General features: G+C 44.0%; 1 protein-coding gene across 1 annotated transcript in view; it reads right to left on the bottom strand.

The window, feature by feature from the left end:
• Positions 1-17,355, bottom strand: part of C2H19orf38 (chromosome 2 C19orf38 homolog) — a 46,506-nt gene that overhangs the window by 24,685 nt on the left and 4,466 nt on the right. Inside the window, exons 2-3 of the mRNA XM_004667462.2 lie at positions 2,887-2,988; positions 1,300-1,620 (exon numbers count right to left, since the gene is read on the bottom strand). Coding sequence (XP_004667519.2) covers positions 1,300-1,620; positions 2,887-2,917 — 352 coding nt within the window. The 5' untranslated portion in view covers positions 2,918-2,988. The remainder of the gene's footprint in view (positions 1-1,299; positions 1,621-2,886; positions 2,989-17,355) is intronic.

The raw sequence follows: 17,355 nt of genomic DNA, 5'->3' as shown, positions 1-17,355 counted from the left end.
ATGGTGCCCACATAAGCCAGATGTACAAGGTGGCGCATGTGTCTGGAGTTCGTTTGCAGTGGCTAGAGGCCTTGGTGAGCCCATTCTTTTTCTCTATGTGCAGCTTTCTCTCTATATAATAAATAAATAAAATAAAATATTAAATCAAAACAGTGGGGCTGGAGAGATGGCTCAGCATTTAAGGTGCTTGCCTGCAAAACCTAATAATCCCTGTTCAATTTCTCAGTACCCACATAAAGCCAGATGCACAAAGCAGCGCACACATGAGTCTGGAGTTCTTTGCAGAGGCTGGAGGCCCTGGCATGCCTATTCTCTCTGTCTCTCTGTTCCCTCTCTCTTTTTCTGAGGTAGGGTCTCACTGGCCCAGGCTGACCTAGAATTCACTATATAGTCTCAGGGTGGCCTCAAACTCACATTGATCCTCCTACCTCTGCCTCCTGAGTGCTGGGATTAAAGGTGTGATTGGCTTTATTTATTTATTTAGGAGAAAGAGGCAGAGAGAGAAAACCAGAGAAAATGGTTACACCAGGGCCTCCAGCCACTGCAAACCAACTCCAGATGTGTGCACCACTTTGTGCATCTGGCTTTATGTGGGTACTGGGGATTCGAACTCAGGTCCTCAGGCTTTGCAGGCAAGTGCCTTAACAGCTGAGCCATCTCTCCAGAGCCCCCCTCCTCTTCTTTGAGATTGGATCTTAAGTATCCCAGGCTGGCCTTGAACTCACTATATAGCCAAAGATGACCTTGAACTCCTGATTCTTCTGCCTCCATCTCCTGGGTGTTGTAATGACAGGTGTGTAGTGTATGCCCAGCTGTATAGAGTGCTTTGGGGGCTCAGCAGATAAAGACACTTATTAATAGAGTCTTTGGATGGAGCCCAGGGCTTTGTGCATGCTAGTTAGGCACTCTACCAATTTAGCCATGTCTCCAGCATCAAGACAGGGTCTTGCTATATAGCTCAGATGGACCTAGAACCTGCTGTCCTGCCTCCACCAAAGGCTGGTCTAAGCCATCATATCTACCCAGTGATGTCTGCGTTTTGGGGGCCAAAGGTCTACCACCTCTGCTATCTATTAGAAGTGTGACTTGGGTTAGTCTTTGCACATCTCGTGACTCAGTTTCCATATCTGAAGATGGTAGAACCATGGCTCCCAGCTTGTGAGGCGGCTGTGAGGATGTACATAGGGAAGGAGTCCCAGTGAGGGGCAGACCTGGCTTTCCCATGAGACCTTCTGAAGGGGGATGAGGGGTGGCAGGGACAATATAGCCACGGCTTAGGCTCTGGGGAGGTCTCCTTACCTGGGAACGAGACCTGTACAGGCTGGCTCAGGTCTGACAGCTGGGGCTGGCTGTGCTCGCCCGTCACGCCATACTGGCAGCGGAAGTTCCCCCAGGGAGCCTCACTGCTGCCACCGCCTCGGCCACCACTCACATTGAATGTGACCCCAGGCTGGTCTGCAGGTGCCTTCAGGAGCTGGATCACCTGTCCCCCATGGTACAGTGTGAAATTGGCTCCTAGGAAGTCCTTTGGGGCTGTGCATGAGATGTGGATGGGGTCCTCTTGGCTGCTTGGGTAGGGAGGCACCAGAAAGATTGATGGGGCTGGGATGGCCAAGGAGCCTGCAATGCAGAGGCACAGGCAGAGTCGGGGCTGGTTAGCTGGGGCTGCGTGGTGTCAGATAAGCAGATCACCCTCTCGAAACCCTTTGTTTATTTCTCTGGTGTTGAGGGTCACACCATGCTCTACCATTAAGCTTACACCTCCTGGCTTTGACATTTTGTGTGTATTTGTAGTACTAAGTAAGTGCTCATAAGTACTTACTATAATGTTCAGGGCATTGGGTGCTTGGTACAGGTGAGGAGGTCATTGAATCATTTTATGCCAATACTAGTGATTATTATGTAGCCAAACAATTATGCTGGCATTACTTCAAGCAACACTACCCAGGCAAATACTGAACTACAGAAATGAACAGAAGTGCTGGCCTCAGGCAAGCTCAACGGTAACGGGGAAGGCTGCATGAACTGAGGTTACCCCAGAGGGCTCCCTGGAAGAGGTGATAGATGAGCTAAATCCTGTGTAGAAGGAAAGATACTTGTGAAGACATGGAGGAGAACCTTTCAGCCTGAGACGGTGCCATGGGCAGGATGTACAAGCTGGAGAGAAGTTGGGGGCGTGGCTCAGCAGGAGAGCTCCTGCCTAGAATGCCCCGGTGGTATAATGCGTGCCTAGCTTGTGGGAGGCACTAGGTTCACCCCCAGGACCTGACAAGAAGATAGAATTCAGGAGATGAATTCAGGGCGGTCGGTGAGGGATGAGCAAAGGAGGGAGAATGAGAGAACAGGAGGACACTTGCTCCTCAGCTTGGCTGGAGAAGGAGGTGCCCTGAAGTAGGTCTTTCCCCAGCAAACAACTTCTCCAGAGACCAGCTACCTTCCAGTTACCACAAGGCTGGCAGCCGAGTGTCTAAGGCTGAGGCAACTGTTTTGGTTTCTTCCCATGCTGGGAGAGATGGATCCCAAAGCCACGCATGCTAGGCAGGCATTCACTCCGTCACAGTCACAGCTCCCCGTCTAAAAAGGTAAGATCCCCACAAGCACTTCCTGCCCTTCTTCTGCCCCTTCCATCTCTGACCTGGTGTCCTCAGTCTGGGGGCCAAGTGGGGCTAGATCCTGGGTTGTGGGCCGGTCTAGCTCCAGCTGGCGGCATTTACAAACGGACTTGAGGGCTAAAGAGCTTGCATGCAGCTGAGGGGTTTCTAAGGCTCTTACTGAACCTGTCTGGAGAAGCTTCCTGCACCCGCTGGGAAGGGCAGCCCTATTCTCTTGTGGTGGGCAGGGAGTGGGGCAGGAGGAGAGGGGTGCGCCAGGGGCCGTCAGACTCACCCGCTGCCAAAAGTAAGATGGTCCAGGGCATCGCTTCTCCCGCCTTCGGCTGGAAAACCTGGCTGTGGCCGAATGGGTCCAGCCGGGGCTCCCTGCCAACTCCTGAGAGGTCAGAGAGCAGAAAGAAGAACCAAGGGCTGATTCGAACTGAATCTTTCATCAGAGGCAGGAAGTTGCATACATACTTAGGCACCAAAGGGACTCTCTTCTGTCCCCACCCCTTCCCTAAATTCACAGCCACTCACCCAGCTGTAACCCCACTGGCTATGGTTCTGTAGATGGGCGGTGGGGGTGGGGGGATGACAGGTAAAAACCAGTGAGATCCAGGCGTGGTGGTGCACACCCCAGCACTGGGGAGGCAGAGGTAGGAAGGAGAATTGCTGTGGGTTTGAGGCCAGCCTGAGACCTACATAGTGAACTCCAGGTCAGCCTGGGCTAGAGCGAAACCTTACCTCAAAAAACAAAAACAAAAACAGAGAGAGAAGAGAGAGAGAGAGAGATATTTAATTTATTTATTTATGTGTGTGAGAAAGAGGCAGATACAGAATGAGGGCGCCAGGGCCTCTAACCACTCTAAACAAACTCCAGACACATGCGTCATCTTGTGCATCTGGCTTACATAGGTTCTGGGGAATCAGACCTGGGTTATTAGGTTTCACAGGCAAGCACTTTAACCACTATGCCACCTCCCCCCCCGTATGTATGTATGTATGTATGTATGTATGTATGTATGTATGTATATATATGTGTGTGTGTGTGTGTGTGTATGTAATATTTATTTATTTATTTATTTGAGAGAGGGAAAGAGGCAAAGAGAGAGAGAGCAAATGGGTGTGCCAGGGCCTCCAGCCATTGCAAACAAACTGCAGATACCTGTGCCACCTTGTGCATCTGGCTTATGTGGGTCCTGGGGAATCGAGTCTCTAACTGGGATCCTTAGGCTTCACAGGCAAGCACTTAACCGCTAAGCCATCTCTCCAGCCCCCTTAATTTTTTTTTTTAATGTTTATTTCTTTATTTGCAAGCAGAGAGAGAGAGATAGACAGAAGAAAGACAGAGAGAATGGGCATTCCAGGGCTTCCTTCCACAACAAACAAACCCCAGAAGCATGCACTACTTTGTGTATCTGGCTTATGTGGGTACTGGGGAATTGAACCTGGCTTTGCAGGCAAGTGCCTTAACCACTGAACCATCTCTCCAGCTCATGTTTTCTTTCTCTCTTGAAACCAGAAAACTGATGGGCTGTTTGGGAAACCTGTGTTTAAGAAACAGAAACAGTAGCAGCCAGTAGCAAGACTGAAACCAATGCCTGGTGAGTTGTTGGAAGCCTAAGTTTGTTACTTTGGGGTGACATTAGCTGCAAAGAAATCATGGTATAAAATCCAGTGTCTCTGGGCGTGGTGATGCATGCCTTTAATCCCAGCACCCAGAAGGCAGAAGTAGGAGGATCTTTGTGAGTTCAAGGCCAGATTGGGACTACAGAGTTCCAGGTCAGCCTGGGCCAGAAGAGTGAGACTCTGCCTAAAAGAGAAAGAAAGAGAGAGAGGAGAGGAGAAGTGAAGCTGGGAGTGGTGGTGCATCACCACGCCCAGCTTGCTTATTTATTTATTTATTTATTAGAGAGAGAGGGGACAGAGAGGGAGGGAGGGAGGCAGATACAGAAAAGAATGGGCATGCAAGGGCCTTTAGCCACTGCAAAAGAACTCCAGACGCGTGCACCATCTTGTGATTCTGGCTTTAGGTAGGGACTGGTGACTTGAGCCTGGGGTCCTTTGCCTTTGCTGGCCAGCACCTTAATGGCTAAAGCCATCTCTCCAGCCCCTGTGTTTCTTTTGAGTAGGGTTTCTTTCTATGTGTGTGCGTATGGGCGTATGGGTGGACACATGTCATGGCATACATGAGGCCAGAGAACAACCTCAGGGTTTTGGTACTCTCCTTCAACCTGTGTAAGGCATGGTCTCTTGTTTGCTTCTGTGAATGCCAGACTAACAGACTTGCAAACTTAGGGATTTATTCCCCTGACTCTACCTCCAGATGAATGCTATTTGTGTCCAAGATTAAAAACAAAAATCTACTTTAGCTGGGCATGGTGGTGCATGCCTTTAATCCCAGCACTCGGGAGGCAGGGGTAGGAGGATTGCAGTGAGTTCGAGGCCACCCTGAGACTCCATAGTGAATTCCAGGTCAGCCTGGGCTAGAGTGAGAGAGTGAGACCCTACCTCGAAAAACCAAAAAAAATTTATATATATATATATATACACACACACACACACACACACACATACATATATATATATATATATATATATATATATATATACACACACACACACACACACACACACACACACATGTTAAATATTTTATTTATTTAGTTGAGAGAGAGAGAGAATGAGCATGCCAGGGCCTCTAGCCACTGCAAATGAACATGCAGATGCATGTGCCACCTAGTGCATCTGGCTTTATTGTGGGTCCTAGAGAATCAAACCTGGACCCTTTGGCTTTTCAGGCAAGTGCCTTAACTGCTAAGCCATCTCTCCAGCATAGGATTTTTTATTTATTGAGCTGGAGAGATATATCAGTGGTTAAAGGTGCTTGCTTTTGTAAAAGCCTGCCATCCTGGATTAAGTTTCTCAGTGCCCACAAAAAGCCTGATGCACAAAGTAGCACATGCATCTGGAGTTTGCACACAGCAGCCAGAGGCCCTGGTGTGCCCATACTCTCTCACTGTCTCTCACACTCTCTCCTTGCTTGAAAATAAATAAATATTTAAAAATTTTATTTATTTGTAAGGAGAGAGAGAGAGAAAATGGGAGAGGGAAAGAATGGAGACACCAGGGCCTCTTGCCAACACAAAGGAACACTACATTGATGAGTCACTTAGTTGAATTTTGTACCTGGGCTGTCAGGCTTTGCAAGCAAGCACCTTTAACTGCTGAGCCATCTCTCCAGCCTACACACACACACAATTTGTTGTTATTTTGTTTTTTCCAGGTAGGGTCTCTCAAATGCTGGGATTAAAGATGTGCTCCACCACCTGGCTCACCTGTTATTTGTTTGTTTGTTTATTTATTTATTTATGAGAGAGACAGAGAGAGCGACAGAGAGAAAGGCAGCTAGAAAGAATGGGCAAACCAGGGCCTCCTTGGGGCTACAGAGTGAGAGCTCCAGGTTAGCTTGGGCTATAGTGAGACTCTGCCATAAAAATAAAAATAAAAATAATAAGAAGAATTTTAAAAAAATAATCAAAGGGGCTGGAGAGATGGCTCAGCAGTTAGGACACTGCCCACAAAGCCTAAACATGGGGGTTTAATTCCCCAGTACCCATGTAACTCAGAGGTGGAAGGTGGTACATGCATCTAGAGTTTGTTTGCAGTGGGTGGAGGTCCTGGTGTACCCATTCTGTCTGTCTCTCTTCTCTCTATCTCTTTCTGCTTGCAAATAAATACAATAAAAATGTTTATGGGGGCTGGAGAGATGGCTTAACAGTTAAAGTGCATACCTGTGAAGCCTAAGGACCCCGGTTCGATTCTCCAGGTCCCACGTAAGCCAGATGCACAGATGCCCTCCCATTCTCATTCTCTCTCTCTCTCTCTCTCTCTCCTTCTCTCTGTCTCTAATTAATAAACAAATAAAAATAAAAATCTTTAAAAAAAATGTTTAGGGGCCTGGTGTGGTGGCACATGCCTTTAATCATGTAGGAGGATCACTGTGAGTTTGAGGTCATCCTGAGACTACATAGTGAATTCCAAGTCAGCCTGGGCTAAAGTGAGACCCTACCTCTAAAAACAAGCAAAACAAAAAGAGGAGGAGGAGGAAGGGAGAAAACAAAGCCAAGCAGAAAGAAGGAGAAGAAAGAGGAGTGCTGGGATTAAAGGTGTGCGTCATCACACCCAGAAAATAGATGTTGCCATGTTTTCCCCGAGGTAGTGTCTCACTCTGGCCCTGGCTGACTTGGCATTAGTCTCAGAGTGGCCTTGAACTCAGGACAATCCTCCTACCTCTGCTTCCCAAGTGCTGGGATTAAAGGCGTCACCATGCCCGAATCTCCCGGATTTTTTTTTTTTTTTAGGATTTCTTTTTTATTTATTTGAGACAGGAGGAGAGAGAGAGAGATACCTAAAGAGTGGGAGAATGGCTTCTAGCCACCACAAATAAGCTCCATATGTATGTATCACCATGTTCATCTGGCTTACAAGGGACGTGGAGAATTGTGCCTTAACCGCTAAGCCATCTTTCCAGCCCCCAGATTTTTTTAAAATTTTGTTTATTTTTATTTATTTATTCGAGAGCAATAGACAGAGAGAGAAAGAGGCAGAGAGACAGAGAGAGAGAGAATGGGCGTGCCAGGGCTTCCAGCCACTGCAAACGAACTCCAAACGCATGTGCCCCCTTGTGCATCTGGCTAACGTGGGACCTGGGGAACCGAGCCTCGAACCGGGGTCCTTAGGCTTCACAGACGAGCACTTAACCACTAAGCCATCTCTCCCACAATCTTCCAGATTTTTAAAAGGAGAAAAAAAATTTTGAGGGATATATATATACAATCTTACTCAATCATGAAAGCTAATTAAATGTTGTTTATAAACCTGATAGACATGTTAAGTGAAAGACGCTAGGCACCAATGTTCACATATTTGATTTTTCCTCTTTCTTTCCTTCCTTCCTTCTTTCTTTCTTTTCTTTCTTTCTTTCTTTCTTTTTTTCTTTCTTTTCTTCTTCTTCTTCCATTTTTGGGGGGGGCTTGAGGTAGGGGTTTCACTCTAGCTCAGGCTGACCTGGAATTCACTACGTAGTCTCAGGGTGGCCTCAAACTCAAGGCGCCTCTCCTACCTCTGCCTCCAGGGTTCTGAGATTAAAGGCATGCGCCACCATGCCCGGCTAAAATATATCTTTTTTTTTGTTTGTTTTGTTTTTTGATTTCCACAATGGCTGGACCAGATTGCACTCCCACCAACAGTGTAGAAGGGTTGTGATGTTGCCCTTTTCATCTCTAATTTTATTAATTTGAGTCTCTTCCCTCTTGCTTTTGGTCAGGTTTGCTAAGGATTTTATCAATCTTGTTTATCCATTCAAAACTCTTTGTTTCATTGATTCTTTGGCTTGTTTTTTTTTTTTTTTTTTTTTGGTTTCTATTTCATTAACTTCTGTCCTAATCTTCCCCCCCCCACTTTTTCTTTCTTCTTTTCTTTTTTTTTTATTAACAACTTCCATAAGTGTAAACAATATCCCATAGTTATGCCCTCCCTCCCCCCACCGTCCCCTTTGAAATTCCACTCTCCATCACATCCCCTCCCCCTGTCAATCAGTCTTTCTTTTATTTTGATATCATGATCTTTTCCTCAGGATTTCTCAGTGGCTTTGCAGCCCAAGTATGTGGGGTCTTCAGCAATACGGTCTTACCATCTATTCCTGGTGGGAAACCAAGGGTCTTAGCAATGGCCTATAATGTTTTGGGAGCATCAGAGGCCTCCCTGGCCAACAACTCACTGGAAGGTATCCCATCCCTGGCACTGAAAAAATTTTTTTTTCATGTTTTTATTTTTTTCTCAATTTTATTAAACATTTTCCATGATTATAAAAAATATCCCATGGTAATATCCCCCTTCCCCCCTTTTCCCCTTTGAAATTCCCTTCTCCATCGCATCCACACCCCATCTCAATAAGTCTCTCCTCTATTTGGCTGCCATGATCCTTCCCTCCTCTTATGATGGTCTTATGTAGGTAGTGTCAGGCATTATGAGGTCATGGATATCGAGGCCAGTTTTTTGTCTGGAGGGAGCACGTTGTAAGGAGTCCAACCCTTCCTTTGGCTCTTACATTCTTTCCGCCACCTCTTCTGCATTAGACCCTGAGCCTTGGAAGGTATGATAGAGATATTGCAGTACTGAGCACTCTGGTCACTTCTTTCCAGCACCATGATGCCTTCTGAGTCATCCCAAGGTCACTGCCATCTGAAAAGAGAAGATTCTCTATTCAAAGTGAGAGTAGCATTAATATAAGGGTATGAATATTAAGAGAAGTGCTTACTGGGAAGTTTGATAAGCATAGTATATACACTAATCCAGACATCAGCAGATGTTACAACTCTAGGGCTCAGGACTACCCCTGTTTTAAGATTTCAGTATCAGGGATGTATTCCCTCCCTTGGAGCAGGCCTCCAGTCCAATTGGAGGGCAGTTGGTTTCCCCCATAACAGATGTGCCACTATTGCACCCATTGGCTCATTTGACCCGGCTGGCCAATTATAAGGCCTGCAGTATCCACTGTTGAGTATCTTCATTGGCGTTGTATCTTTCTCCCATTGAACTGCATGTAGAATGGCTTCATCCAGCTTTCTGTCAGCTAGTCTACATGGAGGAGGTTATCAGCTCAGTTCCAGCAGGATTTTTCAGTGGCCTTGCAGCCCAAGTATGTGGAGTCTTCAGCAATAGTGTCTTACCATCTATTCCTGGTGGGAAGCCAAGGGGCTCGGCAATGGCCTATGTTTTGGGGGGCATCAGGGATCCCCTCTGGCCAACAACTCACTGGAAGGTATCCCATCCCTGGCTCTGAAACTTTTCTAGCAACGATCTATGGCTCCATTGTCCAAAACTGAAGAACTCCATTTATTTATATCCTCTCAGATTTTGATTAGCCCTCCCTCCACCTTTCCTTTACTCAATCTCTTCCTCTGACCTCACTTAGGCCTTTTCACCCCATTAATCTATTTCATATATATATATATATATATATATATATATATATATATATATATATATATATATATATATATATATATATATATATATGGACATACATACATACATACACACAATACCATCCTATTAAGTACCCCCTCCCTTTCTTTGTCTTCCCTTTATATCTCTTTTCTAGCTTACTGTTCTGCCCTAATCTTTATTATTTCTTCCCTTCTACTGATTTTTGGCTTGCCTTGTTCTTCTTTTTCTAAGGCTTTAAGGTGAAGCAGTAAGGTGTTTACTTGGGACCTTTCTAATTTCTTTTATCTTTTTTCTTTTTGGTTTTTTAAAGTAGGGTCTTACTCTAGCCCAGGCTGACCTGGAATTCACTATGTAATCTCAGGGTGGCCTCAAACTCACGGAGATCCACCTACCTCTGCCTCCCAAGTGGTGGGATTAAAGGCATGCGCCACCATGCCTAGTTCTAATTTCTTAATATAGGCACTTATACTATAAATTTACTTCTTAGGACTGCCTTCATTGTGTCCCAAAGGTTTTTGTATGTTGTGTTCTCATTATCATTTGAGTCTATGAATTTTTTAATTTCCTTCTTGATTTCTTCATTAACCCATTCATCATTTAGCAGTGTATTGTTTAGTTTCCATGATTTTGTGTATGCTCTATAGCTTTTCTTGCTATTGATTTGTAGTTTGATCCCGTTGTGATCAGATACAGTGCAAGGAATTATTTCAATTTTCCTGTATTTGTTAAGATTTGTTTTGTGTCCTAATATTCTATTAGGTCTATTTTAGAGAATGTTCCATGTGCTGCTGAAAAGAATGTGTAGTCTGCAGCATTTGGAGGAAATGTGCAGTATATATCTGTGAGGCCTATTTATTCTATGACTTCATTTAATACAGATTTTTTGTTGGGCTGACCTGTCAATTGATGAGAGTGGGGTGTTGAAGTCACCCCACTCTACACTACAACTGTGTTTGGTGTTATCTGTGACCTTAATTCTAATAGCATTTGTTTGATGAAATCGGGAGCCCCCATGTTAGATATTTAAGATTATAATGTCCTCCTGTTGGAGTGTGTCTTTAATCAATACAGTGACCTTCCTTATCTTTCCTAACTAATGTTGGACTGAAGTCTACCTTGTCAGATATTAGGATAGCAATCCCTGCTTGTTTTCTAGGCCCATTTGCTTGAAATACCATTTTCTAACCTTTCACCCTAAGATAGTGTCCATCCTTTGTAGAAAGGTGAGTTTCTTGAAGGCAACAAATTGAAGGATCCTGCTGTTTAACCCAGTCTGCAAACCTATATCTTTTGGTTGGGGCATTGAGGCCATTGGCATTAAGAGTCATTATTTTGCCATTTTTCTTGTTTTGAAGTTCTTCTGGTTTTACCTTTGCTTTCTTGTATTAACTAGTATTTGGGTATTTTTTTTTTCCAGGCTCCTTATATGTGTGTTTTCTTTCTCTTCAGCATGGAGGATCCTTTCAAGTATTTTCTGGAGAGCTGGTTTTGTCTTCAAATATTCCTTTAGCCTGCTTTTGTTGTGGAGTGTCCTTATTTCTCCGTCTATTTGAATGGATAGCTTTGTAGGATAAAGTAACCTTGGTTGACAGTTATCTTTTAGAACCTGGAATACATCATTCCAAGCTCTTCTGGCTTTGAAAGTTTGTGTTGACAAGACCATCATAAGAGGAGGAAAAGATCATGACATCAAAATAAAAGAAAGACTGATTGAGATGGGGAGGGGATATGATGGAGAATGGAATTTCAAAGGGGAAAGTGTGTGTGGGGGGGGTATTACCATGGGAAACTTTTTATAATCATGGAAAATCTTAATAAAAATTGAGGAAAAAAATAAAAAGAAAAAAGAAAGTTTATGTTGAGTCATCTGCTGTGATCCTAATGGGCTTGCCTTTGTATGTGACTTGATTTTTCTCTCTAACTGCTTTCAATATATTTTCTTTGGTTTGTGTGTTTGGTAGTTTAATTATAATGTGGCGAGGAGAGGTTCTTTCCAGGTTTTGTCTGGTTGGTGTTCTAAAGGCTTCTTGTATCTGCATTAGCATCTCTTTCCCAATTTGGGGGAGTTTTCTTCTATGATTTTGTTGAAGACACCCACTATGCCTTTAGAGTGGAATTCTTCTCCTTCTACTATGCCCTGAATTCTTTAGCTTGATCTTTTCATAGTGTCCCGGACATCTTGAAATTCCATTAGTGTCTTTCTCTTTGTTGGCCTGTATTAGATCTGCCACCTGATCTTGTGGATATTCTGTCCTCTCCTTTATCATCCACTCTGTTGGTGAGATTTTCTACAGTTTTTTATTTCATTGACTTTGTTCTTCATTTTTAGCAATTCTGACTGGTTTTTCTTTATTATTTTGATTTCTTCTTTTATGTCTTGTATTGATCTTATTTCATTAACTTGGTTTCCTGTGTCTTCTTTGATTCCTTTGATTTCCTCTTTGATTTCTTTGAACATATTTATAATCATTCTTTTGAAATCTTTCTCAGGCATTTCCTCTAACTCATTCTCATTGGAGGTCATTTCTGATGCATTAATACTTTTTGGTGGATTTATGTTGCCTTGATTTTTTTGTGTTTCTTGGGTTATAATGTACATATTTTTGTAACTTGAATTAATTTAATTGTTGGATTTTTCTAATTATCTGCAGTATTATGAGATCTATCAATCAATCCAATGTCACATATCTTCAGGGTAGGAGCTTAGGTTGCTAGGTGTGGCACTTAAGACTCTCAAGAGTAACTACAAAAGTGACCCTAGATGTTGGGATTCCTTGCTATGAGAGTATTCAAGTAGGTTGAATGAAATCAAATACAGGCAGATTATAACATTTAACCAAACATTCCATGAAAAACAGCACAAAGTATTTATGCAAGAGTGGGTATTATGACAACCAGATCCTCTAACAAAGTCAGAGTCCCTTAGGGTGTGTATTGCCCCACACCCTTAATTCTGTCAACTAGGAGGTTAAGAATTCTGGTCTGGGCTGGAGAGATGGCTTAGCGGTTAAGCCTAAGGACCCCGGTTCGAGGCTCGATTCCCCAGGACCCACGTTAGCCAGATGCACAAGGGGGCGCATGCTTCTGGAGTTCGTTTGCAGTGGCTGGAGGCCCTGGCGCGCCCATTCTCTCTCTCTCTCTCTCTGTCTGTCGCTCTCAAATAAATAAATAAAAATAAACAAAAAATTTAAAAAACAAAGAATTCTGGTCTGTTGAGGGTCCCAAGTCAGCTTGTGACTAAGTGAGACCCTTCCATAATGAACAACAGAGAAGAAACAAAAGCACTGTAAACCAGGAAGCAGCAAATGACAAGCCCAGAATACAGCTTATTTAAGAATGGAAATCTGACCATCCATCAGATTTAACATATGACTTATCCTGACATGGAAGGGGCAATTAGCACCTCTGATTCAAGCCTATATACCAGGCTGATTTGGCAGGTACTGACCTGGTGTAATCCCAGTTGCCTTTTGGGATGGTTTTGGTCTCAATCATGCTGATCTCCTGCTTGGGTCCCTCTCTGTTGCACTGTGGGCTCAGGTAGGCTGGATGGGTTGCTGGATCACTGCTCTGATGGCCTATACCTGGTTCTGTGTAGGGGAGCTCCCTTCCCCAGGGCTCTGGTGCTTGCTGGCACTTGCGCTGGTGGTGGAGTGGATGTTGGCTGAAGTTCTCCAGCTGGTCCTTGTGATCCTCTTCCTCACAAGCCGCTCCTCCGTTGGTCCCTGCCATCCTCCCTTCACAGTTCTTGAGTTTGCAGGAGCTCTGGTGTGAGTGGAGAATCCCCTCACTTGGCTTTTCCTGGGGCTCAGGCTAAGCCTTATGGCTGTGGCCCCATGGACATGGGTCTTCACTGCTGATGATGCTTTTGCCTGCTTCTGTGGGGTCCAGACGCTCTGGATGTCTACTACTTCTCTATTGCAGTTGATAATTTCTTATACACCTCACTTTTTGGTAGAAGAGTGAATTTTGCTGGGTTTTTTTTTTCTTTTCTTTTTCTACCCTAGGCTGTTTTAGCGTGGTTCCTATGCCACCATCTTAACCAGAAGTCTGGTCAACTTTGTTTTGTTTTATTTTTATTTATTTATTTGAGAGCAACAGACAGAGAGAAAGAGGCAGAGAGAATGGGTGCACAAGGGCCTCTACCCACTACAAACACACTCCAGACACAAGCGCCCCCTTGTGCATCTAGCTAGCGTGGGTCCTGGGGAATTGAGCCTCAAACCAGAGTCCTTAGGCTTCACAGGCAAGCACTTAACCACTAAGCCATCTCTCCAGCCCAACTTTTTTTTTTTAAATGTTTTATTTGTTTATTTATTTGAGAGAGAGAGAGAGAGAAAGAAAGAGGCAGATAGAAAGAAAGAGAGAATGGGCATGCCAGGGCCTTTAGCCACTGCAAATGAACTCCAGATGCATGTGCCCCCTTATGCATCTGGCTTACATGGGTCTTGGGGAATCAAATCTGGGTCCTTAGGCTTCACAGACAAACACCTTAACTGCTAAGCCATTTCACCAGCCCTAATTTAGTTTTTTTTTTTTAAATTAATTATTTATTTGAGAGCGACAGACACAGAGAGAAAGACACATAGAGGGAGAGAGAGAGAATGGGCATGCCAGGGCTTCCAGCCTCTGCAAACGAACTCCAGACGCATGCGCCCCCTTGTGCATCTGGCTAACGTGGGACCTGGGGAACCGAGCCTCGAACTGGGGTCCTTAGGCTTCACAGGCAAGCGCTTAACCGCTAAGCCATCTCTCCAGCCCCCTAATTTAGTTTTTACAGAGATGGAGGCTAGAATATAGCTGGGGAGGCTTGATAGCTAGCAAGTCTAACAGAAAAATGGCATCAGACCCTGGCGAGGTGGCACACATCCTTAATCCCAGCACTCGGGAGGCAGAAGTAGGAAGAGTGTCATGAGTTTGAGGCCACTCTGAGACTGCAAAGTGAATTCCAGGTCAATCTGAGCTAGAGTGAGACCCTACCTTGAAAAACAAAAACAAAACAAAACTGGCATCAGAATCAGTGAGAGGGTGTGTCAGGGAAATGGGCAGAAGAGCTGTAAAGAGGAAGATATCTTACATCTTCCATTAGCCTCCATATGTGTGCACATGGGGTGTGTACATCTGCACATAAATATCAATACACCAAACACAAATCATGTACTACACACACATCCACCAAAGTAAAAATGCCAAAGACACATGACAAATAGGTCTATTGTGGAAGAGATGGTGGAAAGAATATAAGAGCCAAAGGAAGGGTAGGACTCCTTACAACGTGCTCCCCCCAGACACAAAATGGCCTGGATATCCATGACCTCACAGTGCTTGACACTACCTACACAAGACCATCATAAGAGGAGGAAAAGATCATGACATCAAAATAAGAGAGAGACTGAGTGAGAGGAGGAGGGGATATGATGGAGAATGGAGTTTCAAACGGGAAAGTATGTGTGGGGGGAGGGCATTATCATGGGATATTGTTTATAATCACAGAAGTTGTTAATAAATTTTTTTTTTTAAAGCTGGGCATGGTGGCACATGCCTTTAATCCCAGCACTTGGGATGCAGAGGTAGGAGGATTGCCATGAGTTCAAGGCCACCCTGATACTACAAAGTGAATTCCAGGTCAGCCTGAGCTATAGTGAGACCCTACCTTGAAACCCCCCCCCCAAAAAAAAAACAAATTGAAAAGAAAAATAAATCAGCCGGGCGTGGTGGCGCACGCCTTTAATCCCTGACCTCGGGAGGCAGAGGTAGGAGGATCACCGTGATTTCGAGGCCACCCTGAGACTACATTGTGAATTTCAGGTCAGCCTGGGCTATGGGCTAGAGTGAGACCCTACCTCGAAAAACAAACAAACAAACAACAACAAAAAAAAACAAAGAAAAATAAATCATATCATGGGGTGCTGGAGAGATGGCTTAGTGGTTAAGGCATTTGTCTACAAAGCCTTAGGACTCAGGTTCAATTCCCCAGTACCCATGTAAACCAGATGCAGAAGGGGGTGCATAAATCTGGAGTTTATTTGCAGTGGCTTGAGGCCCTGGTGTGCCCATTCTGTCTCTCAAAAAAATAAGTAAAGAAAATATATTTTAAAATATCATGTCATGGGATTGAGAGATTCTCCAGATCCCACATAAGCCAGATGCACAAGGTGACTCATGTGAAAGGTTGTACATGCTCAAAGGTGGCATGTGTCTGGATTTTTATTTCATAGCCTGGAGGCCCTGGTGCACCAATTCTCTCTCTGTCTCATTAAAAAAAAAGATGAAAAAAGAAGGAGAAAAAAAAAATTTTTTTTGTTATTTCTAGATCTCTTTCTATTTCAGGCTAACTTGGAATTCACTATATAGTTTCAGGGTGGCCTCCTTGGCCTAAAGGGTGCTAGGATTAAAGTTGTGCACCACCATGCCAGGCTTGTTGTTGTTTCGAAGCAGTATCTCACTCTAGCACAGGCTGACATGGAACTCATTCTGTAGTTCCTGGCTGATCTTGAACTCAGAGACCCCAGTGCTGGCTGGGATTAAAGTCCTGCACTAAAATGCCTGGCCATAACATTATTACACACACACACACACACACACACACACACACATATTTGTTTTGTTTTTTCAAGGTAGGGTTTTGCTTTAGCCCAGGCTAAATATGTATATAATAAATATATATATACATATATATATATATATATACATATATATGTATGATATTATATATAAATAATAAAAATATATTTTTAAGTTTTCTTTTTATTTATTTGAGATAGAGTAAGGGAGCAAAAAAGATAAAGATAGCAAGTGAACTCCAGACACATGTACCGTGTGCATCTGTCTTACGTGGGACCTGGAGAATTGAACCTGGGTCCTTAGGCTTCAAAGGCAAGTGCCTTAACTGCTGAGCCATCTCTCCAGCCCATAGAAACATACACACACACACACACACACACACACACACACACACACAATTTTTGTTTTATTTATTTATTTTTTTTTTTCGAGGTAGGGTCTCACTCTAGCCCAGGCTGACCTGGAATTCACTCTGTAGTCTCAGGGTGGCCTTGAACTCATGGTGATACTCCTACCTCTGCCTCCCAAGTACTGGGATTAAAGGCATGCAACATCACGCACAAGTCACAATATTTTTAAAAATCAATCTTTTTTTGTTTTTTTCTAGGTAGGATCTCACTGTAGCCCAAGCTGACCTGGAATTCACTATGTGGTCTCAGGGTAGCCTTGAACTCAGGGCACTTCTCCTACCTCTGCCTCTTGAATACTGGGATTAAAGTTGTGTATCACTGTGCCTGGCTCAGAAAATCAACTTTTGATTAGTAATGGTGGAGAATATTAGTATTTGACCATGCCCCAGAAAGGGGTTAAAAGGGAGTCTGGAAAGGGGAGGACTTAAGGAGATGGTATTCCATATATTTAAGCAGATGAACAAATTACTGGGCTGCAATGGCATAAATGAAGTCATGGGAAGAGACTGAATAAAAGAAAGATGGGGATGGGTTAATCAAAATTCAAGATGTTATAAATAAGCCATACGGAGACCTACAGTTTTTGGATAATGGTGCACTCAGAAGCCATAGACTAGAAAAATCTCAGTGCCAGGAATGGAATATGTTCCAGTGAGTTGTTGGCCAGGGAGGCCCCTGATGCCCCCCAAACATTACAGGTCAATGCCAAAACTCTTGATTTTCCACCAGGAATAGATGTTAAGACTCCACATGCTTTGGTTGCAAGATCACTA

The sequence above is a fragment of the Jaculus jaculus genome, chromosome 2, assembly GCF_020740685.1.
Source record: "Jaculus jaculus isolate mJacJac1 chromosome 2, mJacJac1.mat.Y.cur, whole genome shotgun sequence".
Lineage (NCBI taxonomy): Eukaryota > Metazoa > Chordata > Mammalia > Rodentia > Dipodidae > Jaculus > Jaculus jaculus.
Note: the sequence above shows the minus strand (reverse complement) of the source record. Positions and strands in the feature narration are given on the sequence as shown.